We start from the raw sequence: 23,227 nt of genomic DNA, 5'->3' as shown, positions 1-23,227 counted from the left end.
GAAACGGGTCCAAGTGGCTCTTTTTGTCTTAAAGGTTGCAGACCCCTGACCTAGGTAATACCGAAATGTATACCTATTGTTTCACTAAAGGACTTTTGACGTTGTGTGCTCATTTACCAAAGATGCACTGCGGCAGCGGCGAAGGTCATTCACAACGGTGGCACTTCTCAGACTCAACGCTGCCGCTTGTCATTCTCAATGGTGTCGTGCACGCAAAATTAACTAAATTTGGAGATCTTTGCACCCCGGCGGCGCATATGGTAAAGACGGCCTTGCTCATAGGGGCAAGATCTACTGCTTATTGGCCTGGCATTCCTGAGCACACCTTGTTTTTTCTGATAAAGAGTTCGCCTACTGGGTGTGATTTATTGCTGGCCCGCCCAAACACTAAACCAAGCGCCACTGGTCCATCTAGGTCAGCATTGCCTACACTGGCTGGCAGTGTCATGGTCCGGTTCACGGGCTCTCCAAGTCCCAGCTGGGGACGTCAGGACCGGGGGGAAGATGGTGGGGTGGGAGCAGGAACGTCCCCAGCTGGGACTTGGATCGCCCGTGAACCGGACCATGACACTGCCAGCCAAGAAGCGAGGAGTCACGAAGCAAGGGGTTCGAGGATCAAGAAGCGAGGAGTCAAGCACAACAAGGCAGGGAATGTGTTGCTGTGGCAAAGCGCTGAAGGGAAATGCTGACCTTATATCCCTTCCCAGCTCTTGCCACCAGGTGCAGTGAGTTACCAATCGGCCTCACCTGTGCGAACGCACCTTGCCTCTTCAGAATAAACTTAGGAAGGCCCCAGTCTTGGTCACAGGGCCTGGCTCCTGCACGCACACCCGACAGGCAGCAGCTCCCCGGGGTTTCAGATGGAGGTGTTTAGAGATGGCTGCAAATGTCCCAATGATCCTTTCCCTAAATTTTGGAACTTTTCCTGCTTCTGCCCACTCTGCTGACTCTCTTTTCCTCTCTGCATAGTGGACATATCAGGCAATGGTCCATGAGCTGCTTGGGATTAACAACAACCGCATCGATCTCTCGCGAGTCCCGGGCATAAGTAAGGACCTCCGGGAGGTGGTCTTGTCGGCCGAGAATGACGAGTTTTACGCCAACGTAAGTCTTTTGGAATGTACCTTTTATCACATGTGGTGGTCATGTAGGCTTTCTGGGAAATGATATACAACGAACTGAAAAAAAAATGTTTTAAATAACTTTTGTTTAAAACAAAACAAAACCCAGAAGTCTTTTTGTTAGGAATTATAGGTACTGATATCCCAAAGGAACAGAAAAGACTCTTTATGTATGCGACAACAGCAGCATAAATTCTGTTAGCCCAGAGGTGGAAGGAAGAAAGAGTCCCTGTCAGAGAGGGATGGCAAACCAAGCTGTTAAGACTACGGTGAAATAGCAAAACTGACTGGAAAGCTCAGGGGCCAAGAAGACAAGAAATTCAATAAAAAATGGGGGGGAAATTATAATTTATTTAGGAGACCACTGTAAGCAGATGAAAACATTAGCAGGATTTTAATCTCACTTGTAATGGATCAAATACTATGGACAATATGGATACAGTGGTACTTCGGTTCTCAAACGCCTTGGTACTCAAACAACTTGGAACCCAAACACTGCAAACCCGGAAGCAAGTGCTCCACTTTGCGAACGTTTTTCAGAAGCCGAACATGCTCCATTTTTAGTGTTACACTTCCATTTTGAATGTTACGCTGAGGTCTGTCTGTTTTTGCTATTTATTTGCATTTTTGTTTTTGCGGCTCTTTTTGTTTTTGTGACTGTGTGGAACCCAGTTCAGCTACTGACTGATTGACTGTGTAACTGCAGTACATTGTCTGTTTGCTTTCATTGTATGGATCAACTGTCTCGTGAGATAGTAAAATTCATGTTAAATTGCTGTTTTGGGGGTTGTTTTTTTTAAGAGTCCGGAACGGATTAACCCACTTTGCATTACTTTCTATGGGAAAGCGTGCCTTGGTTTTGGAACGCTTTGGTTTTGGAACGGACTTCTGGAAACAGATTAAGTTTGAGGACCGAGGTACCACTGTAGATATAAAATACAGATTATGAAATAATATGCAGTTGAAAATCTTGACAGTAGGACCCATGGAGGGGATGGGGAAGAAGTCCCAAGATTCAGAGTAATCTCTTTATATGGATATTTATTTGGTATGGTTATAAATTTATATTCGTAAAATCAAATACAAACCGTTTTTTAAAAAAAAGTATTTTGGGGACCGCTCTGTAGGAGGCTGGACGAGATGCTGGGGCCCCCTTTGGCTTCTTTTAGCAACATCCAGACCCCCCTGACATTTCCTTCGATCAGCCGCTTTTTCTTGTTGGCAGAACATGTACCTAAACTTTGCGGAAATCGGAAGCAACATCAAGAACCTGATGGAAGACTTCCAGCGCAGGAAGCCTAAGGAGCAGCAGAAGCTGGAATCCATTGCAGACATGAAGGTAGCTTGGAATAATAATAATAATAATAATAATAATAATAATAATAATAATAAAATTTTATTTACAGTGGTGCCTCGCAAGACGAAAAGAATCCGTTCTGTGATTCTCTTTGTCTAGCGGTTTTTTCGTCTTGCGAAACAAGCCCATTGACGGATTAGCGGATTAGCGCTTTTAGCGGCTTTTAGCGGCTTATCGGCTTATCAGATCAGCTGATAAGCAGCTTAGCGGCTTAGAAAAAGGGGGGGAAGGGGAAAAACCCAGCAGGAACTCGCAAGACATTGTCGTCTTACGAAGCAAGCCCATAGGAGATTCGTTTTGCGAAGCACCTCCAAAATGGAAAACTCTTTCGTCTAGCGAGTTTTCCGTCTTGCGAGGCATTCGTCTTGCGGGGCACCACTGTATATCCCACCCTCCCCAGCCGAGATCTGGTTCAGAGCGGCTAACAGCAATAAAATAATACAGCATTCTAGGGGAAGGCCATCAGCAAGCGCTTGCCCAGGAGCAGGGAGCTTGCAAGACTTTTGGACCGGGGGGAATGGCAGACCAAGTTAATGGAATATGCAGAAATGGCGAGGCTGACGGGAAAGCTCAGAAACCATGAAGCTCAAGTATTCTTGAAAGATGGGAATAATTTTTTATAATATACTTAAAAGACCACTGTAGGCAGTTAAAATCATTGGCAGGGATACAGTGAGACTTGTAATGTGAAATGAACTTTGGTAACTATGATTATACCACAGATGGATAAAGGTAAAAAATGCAGAAAAAAAGAAAAATAATTTTTATTTTTATTTTTTGGAAATGGAACCCATAGAGGGAGGGGAAGAGGTCCGAAGGTTTCAAAAGAACCTTTTTATTTTTATGTTTCGGAATGGTTAAAATTATTATGTATAAATTCATGTAAAACCAATAAAATTTGTATTTTAAAAAAAACAGTTTTGGACTGGGACCTGGAGGAGACCTGGGTTCAAATCCCCACACAGCCGTGAAGCTTGACTCGGGGCCAATCATTGCCTTTTAGCGTGGGTATTCAAACTTAAGACCTGGGGGCCGGATGCGACCCAATCACCTTCTCAATCCAGCCCACGGACGGTTCAGGAATCGGCGTGTTTTTACATGAGTAGAATGTGTCCTTTTATTTAAAATGCATCTCTGGGGCATAGGAATTAGTTCATTTTTATTTTTTTTCAAAATATAGTCTGGCCCACCTCAAGGTTTGAGGGACAGTGGACCGGCCCCCTGCTGAAAAGTTTGCTGATCCCTGCCTTTTAGCCTGATCATGGTGCTGTGGGTTAAACCACAGAGCCTAGGACTTGCCGATCAGAAGGTCGGCGGTTCGAATCCCCGTGATGGGGTGAGTTCCCGTTGCTCGGTCCCTGCTCCTGCCAACCTAGCAGTTCAAAAGCACACCAGTGCAAGTAGATAAATAGGTACCACTCTGGTGGGAAGGTAAACGGCGTTTCCGTGCGCTGCTCTGGTTCGCCAGAAGCGGCTTAGTCATGCTGGCCACATGACCTGGAAGCTGTACGCCGGCTCCCTTGGCCAATAAAGCGAGATGAGCGATGCAACCCCAGAGTTGGTCATGACTGGACCTAATGGCCAGGGGTCCCTTTACCTTTACCTTTACCTCGCAGGGTTCTTAGCAGGATAAAACAGGGAGAACTTTGGGTGCCACCTTCAGCTGCGTTGAGGAAACGTGATTCAGCAGCCGGGCTCTGAGATGTCCTCTCCCCTTCCTCTCCATCCTTCAGGCCTTTGTGGAGAACTACCCTCAGTTCAAGAAGATGTCCGGCACCGTTTCCAAGCACGTCACGGTGGTGGGGGAGCTGTCCCGGCTGGTGAGCGAGAGGAACTTGCTGGAAGCTTCGGAGGTGGAGCAGGAGCTCGCCTGCCAGAACGATCACTCCAGCGCTTTGCAGGTACCCACAGCCCCGAGGATGGAGCCTTCTCCAAAACCCTAAATAAATAAATCCCCTCTTGGCGCACTGTACATATAATAATAATAATAATAATAATAATAATAATAATAATAATAATAAATAATATTTATATCCCGCTCTCCCAAGCCAAAGCCGGGCTCAGAGCGGCTAACAACAATAAAAGTACAGTGGTACCTCTGGATTCGAACAGGATCCGTTCCGGAGCTCTGTTCGCATCCTGAAGCGAACGCAACCCGTGTCCGCGTTTCTGTACGGGTCGTGATTCGCCGCTTCTGCGCATGCGCGTGACGTCATTTTTAGCGCATGCGCGAGCAGCGAAACCCAGAAGTAACGCGCTCCATTAATTCCGGGTCGCCGTGGAGTGCAACCCAAAAATATTCATCCTGAAGCATATTTAACTCGAGGTATGACTGTAACACAGCATTCTAAAACCAATTCATTCTAAAATCAATTCAGAATCAAACTAATGGCAACCATTGGGCTAGAGTTCTGTGAGGATTACTGAAGGAAAGGTTCAAACTGTGCCATGGCCAAAGGCCTGGTGGAACAGCTCCGTCTTGCAGGCCCTGCGGAAAGATGTCAAGTCCTGCAGGGCCCTAGTCTCTTGGGAAAGAGCGTTCCACCAAGTCGGGGCCAGTACTGAAAAGGCCCTGGCTCTGGTTGAGGCCAGCCTAACCTCCCTGTGGCCCGGGACCTCCAAGATGTTTTTGTTTGAAGACCGTAAGGTCCTCCGTGGGACATACCTGGAGAGGCGGTCCCGTAGGTACGAGGGTCCTAGGCCGTATAGGGCTTTAAAGGTTAAAACCAGCACCTTAAACCTGACCCTGTACTCCACCGGGAGCCAGTGCAGCTGGTAGAGCACCGGGTGAATGTGATCCCGTGCCGCGGAAGCATTAGTATGCATCCGATATTCCCAGCCCAGCTCAGAGATGTTAACAGATTCTTTTTGGTTTATAGACCCAAAACCAAACCCTGACTTCGGATCATGGCTTGCTGGCAGAAAACAAACCACAGTTCTAGGCTGGCTTCACCATTCCAAACGAAACAAACCACGGTTTAGTGTTCCCTGTGAACCAGATATGCTCGTGTGTTTCTGTTTGTGTCTAATCTTCCAGTCTTTCAGACTCCAATAATGTTGGGGGTGCTTTTGGTGATATCTAACCTGCTTTTCAGTTGACGGGCGCGTTCTCAGCTTTCAAAAGCTCAGAAATGACCAGGGCTAAAAAGCGAAAAGAAGAAATAATCGGGGTTCCGTTCTGTGTTCTTAAAGATTCTCCTTCTCTGGATCCTGTCCCCCACCCACTGCCCTAAATCCTGGGATCTTTCAGAAAAATGCTGCTTTTATATAAAGAATTTCTTTGGGCCAGTGGAGATACTTTCTAATTTTATTTTGGGGGAAAAGCTTCACAAAGAATCCTCTGTCTGCCTCCGGAGCTTAGATGGGACGTCTGTTCCTTCCGTAACCCGTAGAATTCATAGACTGACCCCGCCAGCTGACACCACATCAGTAGGGATGAATTAGGGTTGTCAGCTGTTAACAATGCAGCCCTTTTTACGAGGGCTCTTCCGGCGCCTCCAGGGGTCTAGATGGGCAGGGAGGTTGAAACGGATGGCGTTAGATGCCATCAGGGCAGACACTTCTGCGTGGATCTCAGCTTCCGACCACAGGGAAACTCTCTTTTCTGAACTTTAAGCTGAATTCTCAAGCTGCTATGGGGCTCAGAAATGCCTCCGTAGATAAGATGGAGGAATGTCCTTGGCAGTGGGGGGGGAATGCACTCTGCACGAACTCAGAGGCAGCCTTCTGCAAGAAGGCTCCCAAGCCAGCCCTCCCGATTCAGCTGGAGATCTTTGCGTCGAGAAAAGGCTTGGACCTAAGAGTACCCTGAGCCTTTGAACCACCCCAAAATCTGCAGATGGAAGGCGGTATACAAATTTAATATAAGAATAATAAATGCGGAATTCAGATTGTAGTGCAAGCGAGATGCAAGGCGGGAAATGAAACAAGCAATGAAATTACAGTTGAAAATCCAGCGCAGTCCATTGCATCAGCTGCAAGAGGTTGCTCTCTCAAGTGGCCAGCGATTCACCTTGCTGATTTTCAGCCCATCTCTGTGGCCGAAAACGTTTGAGAAGCAAGGCCTCTGATGGCTTTGAAAGGGGAGGGAGCCACCCCATCAGGATAGTTTATGTGGAGCATTTAAGTCGGCCTTTCCCAACCAAGGCACCTTCTTGATGCTAGATCTAAGTCCATTCATTTCCATGCTTAAACTCTGAGCAGAGCTAACACTGGGTTTCATCCACCGTGTTATCTAGACACAAATCTGCAGGGTAATAATAAAAATTTATTATTTATACCCTGCCCATCTGGATGGGCTTCCCCAGCCACTCTGGGCGGCTTCCAACAAAATATTAAAAATAAATTAAAACACCAGTCATTACTTCCCTAAACTGTGCTGCCTTCAAATGTCTTCTAAAAGTCAGATAGTTGTTTATTTCATTGGCATCTGGTGGGATGGTGTTCTACAGGGCGGGCGCCACCACCAAGAAGGCCCTCTGCCTGGTTCCCTGTAACTTGGCTTCTCGCAGCGAGGGAACCGCCAGAAGGCCCTCGGCACTGGACCTCAGTGTACAGGCAGAATAATGGGGGTGGAGACGCTCCTTCAGGTATACTGGGCCAAGGCCGTTTAGGGCTTTAAAGGTCAGCACCAGCACTTTGAATTGTGAACGTCCTGGGAGCCAATGTAGGTCTTTCAAGAGCGGTGTTATGTGGTCTCGGCGGCCACTCCCAGTCACCAGTCTAGCTGCCACATTCTGGATTAGTTGTAGTTTTCGGGTCATCTTCAAAGGTAGCCCCACGTAGAGCACATTGCAGTACAGTGGTACCTCGGGTTAAGAACTTAATCCGTTCCGGAGGTCCATTCTTAACCTGAAACTGTTCTTAATCTGAGGTACCACTTTAGCTAATGGGGCCTCCTACTGCCGCCGCATGATTTCTGTTCTCATCCTGAAGCAAAGTTCTTAACCTAAGGTACTATTTCTGGGTTAGCGGAGTCTATAACCTGAAGCATCTGTAACCCAAGGTACCACTGTACTAAGCTAGATGGGCCCCAAGTTCAAATAAAACAGTTTTTTTGTTTTAATAAACATATAACCCAAAAAACTAAATAGAGCAAGCACATAAAAACGAAACCAAACTGAACCAAGGTTGGCACAGGATCATGTAGTCTAAGCAAGAGATAACCAGAGCGTGCACCACTCTGGTGAGACAGTTTGCGGGCAGTTAGGGTCTCAGCCTGCGTACCAGATGGAGCTGGTAGACAGGATGCCCTGTCCTTGTCGTCCCCCCAAAAAATGCCCCATCTCTCCTGCTGCAGAACATCCGCCGACTCTTGCAGAACCCCAAAGTGAGCGAGCTGGATGCTACCCGCCTGGTGATGTTGTATGCCCTTCACTACGAGAGGCACAGCAGCAACAGCCTCCCAGGACTCATGACAGAGCTGAGGAACCGAGGGGTCTCCGAGAAACACCGGAAGGTGGGTTGGAGCCCTAGCCCTCCAGGGGGCGCGGAGAACCTGTCCTTAGGAGCAAAGGCTGTGGAGTGGGTCCAAAAATTGCTACTGCTTCAAACATGCGTTATCGCTTTGTTTTTGTTTCATTGTTTTTTAATCTCATTTTGTTTTTATTATTTTGTACTTACTTCGGTTTTATTGTTTTTTATTCTCGTTTTGTATTTTCTGTTGTCGACCGCCCTGGAATCCTTCCGATGAAGGGTGGTGTACAAACTTGATTAATAATAATAATAATAATAATAATAATAATAATAATAATAATACTGTAGTAAGCATTTGAATGATTTTTGCGTATGATAACAACAACAAAAAAAGTAAAAGGATATAAAAGATCTAAGAAACTTTAGGATAACAAAAACACAACAAAGCTATTATTTGTACTACTGGAAAATAGCATTGATGAATACACTGGGGGTGACGGGAAGTCATAGGTAGTAAAACAAGAATATATGGTGAAATGAACTGTATAGAATGAATGGACTTATTTTTATGGTTTTTCGAATGTATCGTACATGCGAATCTTTTGTTATCATTTGAACTCCATAAAGGGGGGGAGGGGATAATCAGTGCTTTTTTTCTAAAAAAAAATGTTTAGGGGTACTCTCATTTTGACTCCAGAAAATCACCATTTTAGAGTTCAAATAGGGGAAAATAAATCTAGTAAATACAACGAAACTGACCAATCGCCGTGCTAGATTCCAACTCCTACTTCACATGTTAAACGCTCGCTTCCGTCTGAGACTCAGGAAACACCATGTGGCAGGAAATGAAGCCGCCATCGGGAGTAGCGACAGAACTGTGACAATTCACCATGCTAGAGAAGAAACTAATTTTTAATTTTTTTTTAGTTTCTTCTCCTGATAGATCACAAAATGTTTAGGGGTGCGCGTCCCCCTGTGTCTCCCCAGGAAAAAAACCCACTGATAATAATACGTAATAATAATAATAATTTATTATTTATACCCCGCCCATCTGGCTGGGTTTCCCCAGCCACTCTGGGCGGCTTCCAACAAAGGTTAAAAGTACATTAAAACATCAGTCGTTAAAAACCTCCCTAAACAGGGCTGCCTTCAGATGTCTTCTAAAACGTCAGATAGTTGTTTTTGACATCTGCTGGGAGGGCGTTCCACAGGGCGGGTGCCACCACCGAGAAGGCCCTCTGCCTGGTTCCCTGTAACCTCACTTCTCGCAATGAGGGAACCGCCAGAAGGCCCTGGGCGCTGGACCTCAGTGTCCGGGCTGAACGATGGGGGTGGAGACGCTCCTTCAGGTCTACTGGACCGAGGCCGTTTAGGGCTTTCAAGGTCAGCACCAACACTTTGAATTGTGCCTGGAAACGTACTGGGAGCCAATGTAGGTCTTTCAAGACCAGTGTTAGATAGGCTGTCTCTGAATCTGGAGGTATCGGGCCAAAGGAAGCCCATCCAGTCCAGCCTCCTGTTCTCCTAGTGGCTAAATACCCCTGAGAACCTAGGAATCGAGATAGACTGCCCCTGACGCTGGAGGTTCCATCAGAGCAGAAGAAGATCCCTGCTGAATCAGACCTGAAAGTGGGCCCATCTAGTCTCTTGTAGGTCGTAATAATGTTTGTCTAGTTGGCGGCTTCCATGTTTCTGCTGGATGTGGCTGGTTAAACCATGGAACGAACTCCCACACAGGACGCAGGGATGGCCGCTAACCCAGACGGCTTTGAAAGTCAAGGAATGGACAAATTCAGGGAGGAGGAAGAGGGCTGTCGAGGGCTCCTAGCCAGCAGAACTGCTCTCCACAGCAATGCTTCTGAATCCAAATTTCTGGAAGCCACAAGAGAGGACTCTTGCGTTTGAATTCTGCTTGTTGGTTTCCCATTGGGGCGTCCGGTCAGCCACTGTGAGAACAGGATTCTGGCCTGGTTGGGTCTTCTTACGCTTTGCTCTTTCCCTTCTGGCTCAGCTGGTGTCGGCCGTCGTAGAATATGGAGGCAAGCGTGTTCGTGGAAGCGACCTCTTCAACTCCAAGGATGCTGTGGCCATCACCAAGCAGTTCCTCAAAGGACTAAAGGTGGGGGCCGTTCTTCCAGATAACCGTGGTTTTTATTTTCGCTGCCTCGCTGAGCCCGGAGAGAGCATTCGCTTTTCCCTCTTGTGTTTCCTTCTTCCAATAGGGCGTCGAAAACGTCTACACCCAACACCAGCCGTTGCTGCACGAGACTCTCGACCAGCTGATCAAGGGGAAACTAAAAGACAACCAGTACCCCTACCTTGGCCCCAGCACCCTCCGCGACAGGTAAGGGTAGCAGGCGTGGTCTCTCCTAGCTGGGGATGCCTCCAGGGGCTGGATCTGGGAACCTGCAGAAGCCAGGTGATCTATAGACCACTGAGCTGCTAAAAAATAAAGTAAGATTACAGTCCTGAGGTCCAGCACCGAGGGCCTTCTGGCGGTTCCCTTGCTGCGAGAAGCCAAGTTACAGGGAGCAAGGCAGAGGGCCTTCTCGGTGGTGGCACCTGCCCTGTGGAACACCCTCCCATCAGATGTTAAGGAAATAAACAACAATCTGACTTTTAGAAGACATCTGAAGGCAGCCCTGTTTACGGAAGCTTTTAATGACAGAATATTGTATTTTAAGGGACGCGGGTGGCGCTGTGGGTTAAACCACAGACTTGCCGATCAGAAGGTCGGCGGTTCAAATCCCCGCGACGAGGTGAGCTCCCATTGCTCAATCCCTGATCCTACCCACCTAGCGGTTCAAAAGCACGTCAAAGTGCAAGTAGATAAATAGGTACTGCTCCGACGGGAAGGTAAACGGCGTTTCTGTGTCTTGCTCTGGTTCGCCAGAAGTGGCTTAGTCATGCTGGCCACACGACCCAGTAGCTGTACGCCGGTTCCCTCGGCCAATAAAGTGAGATGAGCGCCGCAACCCCAGAGTTGTCCGCGACTGGACCTAATAGTCAGGGGTCCCTTTACCCTTTACCTTATTGTATTTTAATATTTTGTTGGAAGCCACCCAGAGTGGCTGGGTAAACCCTACGAGATGGGCGGGGTATAAATAATAAATTATTATTGCTATTATTATTATTATTATTATTATTATTATTTTATTTTATTATCCTTACAGTTCTGAACAAAGGCCTGGTTCAGATAGGGGCCAAGGAAGCTGGCTTATACTGAATCAGGCCACGGTTCCCTCTAGCTTAGTATGGCCAGCACTGACCGGCAGCATCTGTCTCAGGCATCTCTCCCACACCTAGAGATGCTGCCTGCGGGGCTGGAGCTTTGCCCCTGAACCCTGCCGCTCCCTAAATCGTTCCGTAACCATCACAAGGGCTGAAATAAGCACCTTGACAGTATATATTTTGTGGCGAACGCCTCCCTACGGCCGAAATCTTTCCATCTCTCCGATTGAATTGCTGCCTTAAATCCCCTGCTCCCCTGACTTGGCCCTGGTTTTCCTCGCTTGCGACCTGCGCTGTGGTTTTTTTGTTTTGTTTTCCGTACTCTCCACAAACTGCGATCCCCGTCAGAGTTCAAACGGAATGGGGGCGGAAGGCTGCTAGGATTTGCATTTGTTTATTTGCATGAGCCTTGTAAAACTAACCTCCCCATCAAATTTTCAAAGCAGAGGGTTTGCCTGTCTTTTTTCATTCTGCTTCTCCTAAGCAACCATAAGGCACCACCTTCCCTGGCAAGTTGTCACCGTGCAATCTTTTCTTTTATTTCCACATTCTTCCCTTTATATCCCGCCTTCCTTCCATCATAGAACCCAAGGCGTTGAGTCAGTCGGCACAGCTGAGAGATCACCAACTTTGGGCTCTTCGCCCATCCCAGTTGTTCATCGTTTTGTTTATTTAGACAAGTAACTCAGAGTGGGTGGGATCTGGGTGGCGCTGTGGGTTAAACCACAGAGCCTAGGACTTGCCGATCAGAAGGTCGGCGGTTCAAATCCCCACGACGGGGTGAGCTCCCGTTGCTCGGTCCCTGCTCCTGCCAACCTAGCAGTTCGAAAGCATGTCAAAGTGCAAGTAGATAAATAGGTACTGCTTCGGCGGGAAGGTAAACAGCGTTTCCGTGCGCTGCTCTGGTTTGCCAGAAGCGGCTTAGTCATGCTGGCCACATGACCTGGAAGCTGTACGCCGGCTCCCTCGGCCAATAAAGCGAGATGAGCGCCGCAACCCCAGAGTCGGCCACAACTGGACCTAATAGTCAGGGGTCCCTTTAACTTTACTAACTCAGAGTGAACCCACTGGGTTCTCTCTCCCTTTTTATATAAATTTTTATTAGCTTTACGTAAAAGTTATTCACCATAAACGTAACATTTTCACACACTGAAAAAAGAAAAGGGTTCTTTCGAACCTTGAGACTTCCTTCCTTCCTTCCCTCCGTGGGTTCCAATTCTCAATTTTATTCCTGCATCTTTTCCTGTAATCTATCTGCTATATAATCATAGCATCCACAAGCCACATTACAAGTGTCATTGTATTCCTGCCAGTGCTTTCAACTGTTTACAGTGATCTCTCAAATATGTTAGAAAGTTATTCCAGTCTTTTAAAAATACTTGGTCTTCCTGAAGGAAGGGCTCAACATTCTCTGTTCACTAGTGCAAGGGCTTTCTCATATATATATATATATATATATATATTTGCTTTCGTAGATTTTCACGGGTACAGGAATGCAGGTTTTGGTGTCTTCGGGTGTCTTCCCGTGTAAGAGTCGGGGTGTCTGTGCGACGTTTCGACGAGATCTCACTCGTCATCTTCAGGCTGGTGCTTTCGGCTTCTTGTTACTGGAACAGAGCAGAATCTGGTGTTTGAGTTCCTATAAATACTGTTGAGGGGTGTGGTGTATAGCCTCCAACGTTCTGGGCAGAGAGGAAGTTCCTAGATTAGTGTGCCTTTTCTTCTTTTGTTCCTTAATTACTTGAGGGATATCTTGAGTGATTTCATGAGTGATATTCTGAATACCACTGGGTGGGTCATTAAGTGTAGATTAGTTGCTAAAGCTTTTGTGTCTTGACCTCTTGAGCTTGTGAAGAGTTTTTCTGAGAAGATGGCTGTGCTGCATTTAGTTGTGCTCTGGCTTGGCTTCGTGTATAGGGGCGAGCTGTGGTTTTGTGCCTTGTGCCAGCCAGATCTGTGTAGGGATTGCAGGGGGGTGCAGCATCCGGAGGTGCCACTATAGTTTGGCTACTGGATGGAGTCTGTAATATGTCTGTGGAGAGGGTCTGGGTTTGGGTCTGGTGTGGTTGATTGGTGACGGCGTTCTGTGTGCCTCTGGTTCTGGTGTCGGTTTTTGTGGGGAGGGCTAATTTCCAGATGTCTGGCAGGCGGGACGTGTCGTCACGCTTGTTCATGTTGTGAGGGTGTTTCTCTATCTCGATGGCTTCCATGATTATTCTCTTGTGGTGATGTTCCATGTTAAAGAGCAATTTGGAATCTGCAAAATTAATTTCGTGTCCTGTTTCTTTCATGTGTTGGAAAAGAGAGGAAGTTTTTTCTTCTTTTTTGACGGCATTCTTGTGTTCTGCGATACGTGCATTTATTCGTCTGTTTGTTTGTCCAATGTACGTGGCTGGGCAGACTTTGCAGGGTATTTCATAGACCCCTTGGTTTTCCAGCTGGATTTTGTCTTTTGGGTTTCTGAGGATATTGGCTATTTTTTGGTTGGTGCAGAAGGCTGTTTTGATATTGTGTTTATGGAGGATTTTGCTGATTTTGTCTGTAGTGCCCTTGATATAAGGAAGGAGGGCCATGCCATTGTTTTCTTCTGTGTCTTGGTTTTTGGGGGGTGTTTCTTTTTGGATTAGCTTCGTAACCCTGTTTTTCTGGTATCCATTGGCGATTAACACATTTGAGAGATTCTGTAACTCAGTTGTCAAGTGGTCTTTGTCAGCCAGGCGTTTGGTTCTGGAGATGAGAGTCTTGGCTACGGAGTTTATTTGTGCAGGGTGGTGGTGTGATTGTGCATGTAAGTAGCGGTTGGTGTGTGTTTTTTTCCGGTAGATAGTGTGTCCTAGGGAGCCATCAGGTTTTTTGTAGATTAGGACGTCAAGAAAGGGCAGTTGGTTGTTGTCTTCTATTTCCATAGTGAATTGTATTTTGGGGTGTAGGCTGTTGAGATGTGTGAGGAAGCTATCTAGTTTTTCTTTCCCGTGTGGCCAAATTACAAAGGTGTCGTCAACATATCTGAGCCAAAGTTTGGGTTTGTGTTCTGACTTGTCTAAAGCATTGGTTTCAAAGTGTTCCATGTACAAATTTGCGATGACCGGTGAGAGGGGTGATCCCATAGGTGCTCCTTCTATCTGTTTGTATCTTTGTCCATTGTGGATGAAGTACGTGTTGGTTAGGCAGTGGTTGGTCAGGTCCAGGATGTATTTGGGGGGGTTGTATTTGTTTTGAATGGCTGTCAAGGCTTCATTAATGGGCACTTGAGTGAAGAGAGATACAACATCGAAGCTCACAAGTAGGTCATCGGGATGTAGGTATTGCTTCTTTATTGTTTCAATGAACTGGAAGGAGTTAGTAACGTGTGAAGCGATGGATTCTGCATAGGGCTGAAGTTGCTTAGCGAGAAATATATATATGCAGGTTTTGGTATCTTCGGGTGTCTTCCCGTGTAAGAGTAGGGGTGTCTGGGCGACGTTTCGACGAGGTCTCACTCGTCATCTTCAGGCTGGTGCTTTCGGCTTCTTGTTACTGGAACAGAGCAGAATCTGGTGTTTGAGTTCCTATAAATACTGTTGAGGGGTGTGGTGTATAGCCTCCAACGTTCTGGGCAGAGAGGAAGTTCCTAGATTAGTGTGCCTTTTCTTCTTTTGTTCCTTAATTACTTGAGGGATATCTTGAGTGATTTCATGAGTGATATTCTGAATACCCCTGGGTGGGTCATTAAGTGTAGATTAGTTGCTAAAGCTTTCGTGTCTTGACCTCTTGAGCTTGTGAAGAGTTTTTCTGAGAAGATGGCTGTGCTGCATTTAGTTGTGCTCTGGCTTGGCTTCGTGTATAGGGGCGAGCTGTGATTTTGTGCCTTGTGCCCGCCAGATCTGTGTAGGGATTGCAGGGGGGTGCAGCATCCGGAGGTGCCACTATAGTTTGGCTACTGGATGGAGTCTGTAATATGTCTGTGGAGAGGGTCTGGGTTTGGGTCTGGTGTGGTTGATTGGTGACGGCGTTCTGTGTGCCTCTGGTTCTGGTGTCGGTTTTTGTGGGGAGGGCTAATTTCCAGATGTCTGGCAGGCGGGACGTGTCGTCACGCTTGTTCATGTTGTGAGGGTGTTTCTCTATCTCGATGGCTTCCATGATTATTCTCTTGTGGTGATGTTCCATGTTAAAGAGCAATTTGGAATCTGCAAAATTAATTTCGTGTCCTGTTTCTTTCATGTGTTGGAAAAGAGAGGAAGTTTTTTCTTCTTTTTTGACGGCATTCTTGTGTTCTGCGATACGTGCATTTATTCGTCTGTTTGTTTGTCCAATGTACGTGGCTGGGCAGACTTTGCAGGGTATTTCATAGACCCCTTGGTTTTCCAGCTGGATTTTGTCTTTTGGGTTTCTGAGGATATTGGCTATTTTTTGGTTGGTGCAGAAGGCTGTTTTGATATTGTGTTTATGGAGGATTTTGCTAATTTTGTCTGTAGTGCCCTTGATATAAGGAAGGAGGGCCATGCCAATATCCAAAGTCTGCCCAGCCAGCCGGCATAAACTCGCCGTGTGACCGATCGCACAGTTGTGTCATGCAGCGAAGTTGCCAGGGACCTGCGCTTGGACGTTCTGCTGCGTAGGAAGATGCCGCGAGTGCAAAAACATTTCACCAGCAGAACAAGGATACCGCTTTGTTGTTTAGTCATTTTGTTGTGTCCGACTCTTCGTGACCCCCTGGACCAGAGCACGCCAGGCACTCCTGTCTTCCACTGCCTCCCACAGTTTGGTCAAACTCATGCTGGTAGCTTCGAGAACACTCTCCAACCATCTCGTCCTCTGTTGTCCCCTTCTCCTTGTGCCCTCCATCTTTCCCAACATCAGGGTCTTTTCCAGGGAGTCTTCTCTTCTCATGAGGTGGCCAAAGTATTGGAGCCTCAGCTTCACGATCTGTCCTTCCAGTGAGCACTCGGGGCTGATTTCCTTCAGAATGGATAGGTTTGATCTTCTTGCAGTCCGTGGGACTCTCAAGAGTCTCCTCCAGCACCAGAATTCGAAAGCATCCATTCTTCGGCAGTCAGCCTTCTTTATGGTCCAGCTCTCACTTCCATACATCACTACAGTGGTATCTCGGGTTAAGTACTTAATTCATTCTGGAGGTCCGTTCTTAACCTGAAACTGTTCTTAACCTGAAGCATCACCTTACTTAATGGGGCCTCCTGCTGCTGCCGCACCGCTGGAGCACAATTTCTGTTCTCATCCTGAAGCAATGTTCTTAACCTGAAGCACTATTTCTGGGTTAGTGGAGTCTGTAACCTGAAGCGTATGTAACCCGAGGTACCACTGTACTGGGAAAACCACAGCTTTAGCTATACGGACCTTTGTCGGCAAGGTGATGTCTCTGCTTTTTAAGATAAGGATACCGCTAAGGGACTTTAACTTGGTCTCGGACCCTCTGTGAGCTAGCGACTTCCTTTGCATGCGAAGACAGGCTCCAGCGGATCGAGCGCACGAGACCAAGAGTGGGTCCGACAGTCAAGAAGGCTGTTTCTGCACATGCAGAAGATATAGAAGCACGATTAGCCGCACCAACAGGGTAAAGAACAGCTTCTATCTGTGGGCTGTTAGGCTGCTGAATGAAAAGATAACAACAGGGCAACTGACTTTCGGGTTTGGTGGGTGTGCGTTAGTAAATGAGGGGAATTAAGACTAAGAGAGCTGAATGGGGGGTGCTCGTGTAATCTCACTGTATACAAGTTGTACAAGTGACAATAAAGTATTTCAATTTCAGTGTTGCAGAGGGAAGGGAGGGGCAGATGGGGCTCGGAAGGCAGCCCACCTAGGAGAAGGAAAGCTGGTCCTAAATCTCCACTGCCTTGCGGGGATATATTCGGGAGATGCAAAAGCTCGAGAGTAAACGCTACACAAATCTGGAGCGGAGTCCCTAAGACTGTTGGGTGGTGCCTTAATCTCCTCCTTCCAGCAAGCTGGTGCCAAGCGCCTTGCTCTGCTTTCCTTTGGACCACAGCAGCGAGCCGAGAGGGGGGTCTTGTTATCTGGGCAGCCCTCCAGACACCCTGCCCGGGCTTGCGTCCCAGGGAAGTCACTTTGGGGCTGCCGACATCGCGGTTTGGCTGCATCCCCAGAGGCGCACTCCATCGTCTCTCGAGACAGACGGAAGCCAGTGCCAAAAACTTTGGAGACAGCCCCTAGGCCTGGCTCACTTTGATCGGTTAATTTCTATCTGTTGAGCAGTGCCTCCGATTCTGGAGAACGCAGAGCTAGGGGAAGGCTTCCCCGATGGGAAACAGAATTCTGCAACAGATAGGTAGCCGTGTTGGTCTGCCATAGTCAAAATAAAAAAATTCCTTCCAGTAGCACCTTAAAGACCAACTAAGTTAGTTCTTGGTATGAGCTTTTGTGTGCATGCACACTTCTTCAGATACACTGAAACAGAAGTTGCCAGATCCTTCTATATAGTGAGAAGGTGGGGAGGGGTATTACTCAGAAGGGTGGTGGGAATGGGAGATTGGCAGATAGCTGAGATGAGCCTGTTGACGACTCTTAACGACTGTAATAGGTCTTACAGGAAAAGGCAAGGGGTGAGAAGGTGAGAAATGGCTTAGTCATGTATAATGAGATAAGAATCCAATGTCTTTGTTCAAACCAGGTCTCTCCATGGTTTTAAGTTTGGTAATGAGAATTCTGCAAGTGTGTTTACTTTTAAAAGTGCCTCCCCCCCCAAAGAGGGGGGTTGTGTTGTTGTTTTTCCAGCATTCCTAGCAGCAGAGCTTAAGCTGCTGATGGGGTCATTGGTTGTGTCTGTCATCGGGTGCCCTTGTGGTTTTTACCCGCCCGGGAGGGGGGCAGGTGCATTGATCGGATTTCGGGACTTACGCAAAAGCAACGGCGTGTGTTTGTGCGGTTTCGCTTCTGGCTCTGTCCCGCTGTCCTCGTGGAGATAACTGATAACAGGAAGGGCGTGGGAGACTTTTTTCCACCACAGACATCGGGTCACGCTGGGAAATAATTCCCATCCCTTCTCTCAGCTTGCTTGGCGTGATCTCCTGTCCAAGCGGGACCAGCGGGGAGGGGGGAACACACAGATGGATCCTTCCTCCTCCTTGGGTTTCATAAGATCATAAAGTCGGACGGGATCCCAAGGGTCAGTCAGTCGGTTTTATTGCACATAGCCAAAGGCTGCCGCAATGTACACAGAATCATTCAGCAATTAAAAGAAAATATGCTGGATTGATACAAAAAACGTTTATATTATCAAGACATTGTCTACTCTAAACAAGCTATAAAAGTACCTTAATATACAAGTTATGACATTAAACAATAAAATTTATAAGCTCAAATTATCACATGGCCACTAATATGATAATTAATACAATGTGCAATTATATTCAGAGTTTGGTGATAAAGATAGAATACAGTGGTGCCTCGCAAGACGAAATTAATTCGTTCCGCAAGTTTTTTCTTCTTGCGAGTTTTTCGTCTTGCGAAGCACGGTTTCCCACAGGAATGCATTGAAAATCAATTAATGCGTTCCTAGGGAAACCGCCTTCAGACCAGGTCCGGGGACAGTCTGTCCCCCGACCTCTTCTGAAGGCTGGGGGGGGGGGGACAAGGGCTTTTCTTCCCACTGCCAGCCTTCAGAAGGCTTCAGAGAAGTCTCCGCTGCCCCGGGCGATCTTAAAATGCTGGCGGGCGGGAGCGAAGCATTCGCTGCCGACCCCCAGCATTTAAAAATCTCCCCGGGACAGCAGAGAAGTCTGTGGGCGAAAGTCTTTGCTCCCGACCGCCAGCAATTTAAAACAGGTCCCCGGAGATTTCCCTATGGGCTTTCGTCTTGCGAAGCAAGCCCTTAGTGAAATTCGTCTTGCGAAGCGCCTCCAAAACAGAAAACCCTTTCGTCTTGCGGGTTTTCCGTCTTGCGAGGCATTCGTCTTGCGGGGCACCACTGTATAGCTTAATGTAGATAGGGTCAAATAAATTCATCTCCTTTACAGTTGGTGGCTACCTTGGCTATATAATTTGCTCTACTTTGCCTAGCGGCAGTTGCAAAGAGTGCTACACGCCAGGTCACATACTTATCTGTGTCTGCGAGGAGATACAAAATCATGTCAGAGGGGTTCTGGCCGAGGGTCATGTAGTCCAACTCCCCTGCAACGCAGGATTTGCAGCTAAATAATCCACAACGGGTAGCCATTTAACCTCTGCTTAAAATCCTTCCATGAATGAGAGTCCACCACCTTCGAAGTTAAAACGAGATGAGCCCTGTGGGCTCATACAGCAGCGAGACTCTAATAATAATAATAATAATATATTCTTTATACCACGCCCATTTGGCTGAGTTTCCCCAGCCACTCTGGGCGGCTTCCAATCAGGTGTTAAAAACAATACAGCATTAAATATTAAAAACTTCCCTGAACAGGGCTGCCTTCAGATGTCTTTTAAAAAGAAGATAGCTGCTTATTTCCTTCACATCTGAAGGGAGGGCGTTCCACAGGGCGGGTGCCACCACCGAGAAGGCCCTCTGCCTGGTTCCCTGTTCCGGGAGTCCGTTTAACTCCCAAAATGGTTCGAAAAGCAAAGCACGGCTTCCGATTGGCTGCAGGAGCTTCCTGCAGCCAATTGGAAGCCGCAGAAGCTGTCCGGCTTCCAAAAAACGTTCGCAAACCGGAACACTCACTTGTTCGTCAACCAAAGTGTTCAACTACCAGGTTACCACTGTATTGGGATTTTAAAAAGGGGAAATAAAGCCGGATATTTAGTTGGACAGGAAAGAAATTCACCAGTTTTATAGAATTGTATAGTTGGAAGGGATCCTGAGCATCATTTAGTCCACCCCCCTGCTGGGGAAGAATCTCAAATAAAGCATCTATGACAGATGGCCAGCCCGCCTCTCACGTTCTGCTACAAGAACAATAGAATTGCCAGCAAAACACCTATATTGTGAAGTGTCCTGTCTGCCCCAGACATTTGATGGGGTATCGCAACCCACGGCTTTCCCCAAAGTAACAGACAGGGAACTTTTGTTGTTGTTGAAGAATCTCTTTTTTAAAAACCATATTTTATTGCATTTTACATGTCAAATTTAAACATCTGCATCATATAGGATTCCTTGAATCCTTTTGACTCCCCTCCGCCCTTCCATGGTTACCATTTCCAAACTTTTTCCGCTGCTTCACTTATTTTCTCTGTTTTTCTTATATAATCGAATTTTCCCTTCGTTTTTAATACATTATTCAAATCCTGCCAAAGTTTGTAGGTGTTTACAGTGTTCTCTTATATACATTATAATTTTTTCTCATTCCTTTTTAAAGTTCATCACTTCCTAGTTTCTGATTTTCCCCATCATTTTTGCCATGACAGCGTAGTCCAGGGGTCAGCAAACTTTTTCAGCAGGGGGCCGGTCCACTGTCCCTCAGACCTTTTGGGGGGGGGCGGACTATATTTTTTTGGGGGGGAATGAACAAATTCTTATGCCCCACAAATAACCCAAAGGTGCATTTTAAATAAAAGCACATATTCTACTCATGTAAAAACACACTGATTCCCGGACCATCCGTGGGCCGCATTTAGAAGGTGATTGGGCCGGATCCGGCCCCCGGGCCTTAGTTTGCCTACCCATGGCGTAGTCCATCGTCTTCACCAGCCATTCGTCTCTGGTTGGGACTTTATCTTCTTTCCATCTCTGGGCCACCCTTCGCCCGTAAATCTCAGGGTAGTTCACAACATAAAATGAACAATATAAAAACACGCAAAATACGTACTAAAATTAAGGGTGCCGAGAGCTGCTGGGAGGGTGGAAAGTTACTGAAACTGAGATTTGAAGGCTGGGATGGGGGGAAATGAATCAATCTGGATTCCAGACAGGTCTGATAAAGGAGAAGATCCCCGCGGATTAGCCGTGCGTCTCGCTCCTGGAAAAAGCCGGCTTGTCTCAAAATTTACGACACTGTCCTTTTCTTATCTGTCAGACAAACTTGCGGAAAGGGACCTTTCTGTCTGGCTCAGAAGGAGCTGAAAACCCGCCATTAATATTTTTCCAGAGGGGCGCTGTTTGTGACCACCCGCCTCCCCTTACCCTACCCAAAGATAATTCGGGAACGTTTCCTGGCAGGCCCAAAACGATCCGTAGTTTGCCTCTTGTGAGCTCATAACTCCTTTTCCTTGTTGGTAACTGGAGTGACGAATGGGCCATGAAGCTGTCAGCGGAGCTGCGAAGCGTGAACACCATTCATGACAAATGCTCCACCTTGCCCCGGGGAATTTTTTTATTTTTATTTTTATTAAAACGCTCATCAGATGCATTGGAGTTCTGCACAGACCCTTCTCCCCTTTTCCTGAACCTCATTTTGAGGGCGGGGGGAGCTGTGTTCTTTTCAAACTATGGATAAGGAATCCCAATTTAAGGTCAAATCCAGATTTTCCCCCAGCCACATGTTTTGCAGGCACCCTCCCATAGTCCTTCAGCTTTCACAATGCTTCTCGTCTGCCCGGATTGTGGAATCAAACAAGTCGGAAGGGAAGACGGAAGCCATCTGGCCAAACCTCTTTGCAATGCTGGAATCTTTTTCCCCAAAAAAAATTTGTATTCATTTTCCAGAAAAATTTTAAGACAAACAAACATAGATACTAATTGTAATTAAACCAATCTTAATAACATTATTAAGTGACTTCCTCAAATCGCCCGGTTGAATTTCATTGTATATCATTTTAACAGTTTTCCAAAATCAATCTTCTCAAAAAATTAACTTTGTCACTTAGCATCTTTCTAATCTAGCTTTAAACATCTTATTTCCTATCCTTATGTAATGGTTCTAGGAGTTGCTCGTGCATAAGCCGGTGCAAACACCTGGCTGGATTGCCTGAGTGAACCTTTTCTGTCCGGACAGCCACTCTCCCGTGGCTGACTCAATCGCTGGCAGAATCCGTCAGTGGGCGTTTCTTAAACTTCTTCCAGCAAAGAAGCTCTTTGATGCCTAGTCTCCTCCTACTCTCTCTGCACGAAAGCCTTCTGCGCAAGGAGGGCGTAGGCAGCGGAGGACCCCTACTCTCCCCGCTGGTCCCCGGCAAGGAGTCATGGGACCGCCTCGCCGCTTCCCCCATCTGCCCCCCCTTCTCCACTGGTGCTACGCTGATTCTCTTCCCCAGGAGATGGGCTGCCTCTCCCAATCCCGGGACGCTCTCTGGAATCCCTCTGGATTTTGCTCTCTCCCTCCGGCACTGATGGCAGTTCCCTGACACCTTACATATTTAAATCCTAAGCCTATGTAATATTTGCAAGGTTTTTCCAATTAAGTTATCTTAACATATTTAGCTAAATAGTCTTTAAATTTTATCCATTCTTCCTGGTGCTCCTCCTCCTCCTGGTCGCGGACTCTTCCGGTTAGGTCAGCTAGCTCTGAAAAATCCATCATCTTCATCTGCCAATCTTCCACTGTTGGTACTTCTTCTGTTTTCTGCAATGCAGGAATCTTTTGCCCAGACTCGAACCCACGGCCCAGAGATGAAGAGTCTCACGCTCTACCAACTGCGAGCTCTCGGGATAGAGAGGTGTGTGTGTAGGAACACACAAAGGTTAAGATCTCTGGTTCAGCCCCACCTGTTAGCATTCCACTCCTCCGTTTCTGGTTGTGTGATTGTTTCTTCACATGTCTGTGTTTACTTTCTATATAAACACACAAGACGTAACCAGCTGTCCTTTTGATAATAAATCAACAGCAGCAACAATTTATTTTGATATGACGATAAGAAAATATTATTATTATTGGCTAATTATTGGAATTGGAGTACAAATTTCACTTCAGAAATTGGCTCCTCGCAATTTCTTTTTTTTTTTAATCAAAAGTTTTATTGATTTTCCAAAGTTTATAAACAACTAACCAGCTGTACTTTTGAATAAATGAGGTACAGACTCTGCTAACCCAGAAATAGTGCTTCAGGTTAAGAACTTTGCTTCAGGATGAGAACAGAAATTGTGCTCCGGCGGCGCGGCAGCAGCAGGAGACCCCATTAGCTAAAGTGGTGCTTCAGGTTAAGAACAGTTTCAGGTTAAGAACGGACCTCCGGAACGAATTAAGTACTTAACCTGAGGTACCACTGTATAATATTCATTGTGTCAAATTGTAGATTT

General features: G+C 46.7%; 1 protein-coding gene and 1 long non-coding RNA gene across 3 annotated transcripts in view; one reads left to right on the top strand and one right to left on the bottom strand.

The window, feature by feature from the left end:
- The window catches only part of VPS45 (vacuolar protein sorting 45 homolog), a 65,685-nt gene that overhangs the window by 27,686 nt on the left and 14,772 nt on the right, over positions 1-23,227 (top strand). For both annotated transcript variants that reach the window (XM_082202246.1, XM_082202245.1), the window contains exons 8-13: positions 970-1,104; positions 2,347-2,460; positions 4,212-4,379; positions 7,778-7,936; positions 9,905-10,012; positions 10,116-10,237. In XM_082202246.1, coding sequence (XP_082058372.1) covers positions 970-1,104; positions 2,347-2,460; positions 4,212-4,379; positions 7,778-7,936; positions 9,905-10,012; positions 10,116-10,237 — 806 coding nt within the window. The remainder of the gene's footprint in view (positions 1-969; positions 1,105-2,346; positions 2,461-4,211; positions 4,380-7,777; positions 7,937-9,904; positions 10,013-10,115; positions 10,238-23,227) is intronic.
- Positions 7,487-23,227, bottom strand: part of LOC309520792 — a 106,251-nt gene continuing 90,510 nt past the window's right edge. The window contains exon 3 of the long non-coding RNA XR_014214425.1: positions 7,487-7,499. This is a non-coding gene — a long non-coding RNA (uncharacterized lncRNA). The remainder of the gene's footprint in view (positions 7,500-23,227) is intronic.

The sequence above is a fragment of the Podarcis vaucheri genome (assembly GCF_965113315.1).
Source record: "Podarcis vaucheri genome assembly, chromosome: 16".
Classification (NCBI taxonomy): domain Eukaryota; kingdom Metazoa; phylum Chordata; class Lepidosauria; order Squamata; family Lacertidae; genus Podarcis; species Podarcis vaucheri.
This window is presented reverse-complemented; position numbering and strand designations above follow the sequence as displayed.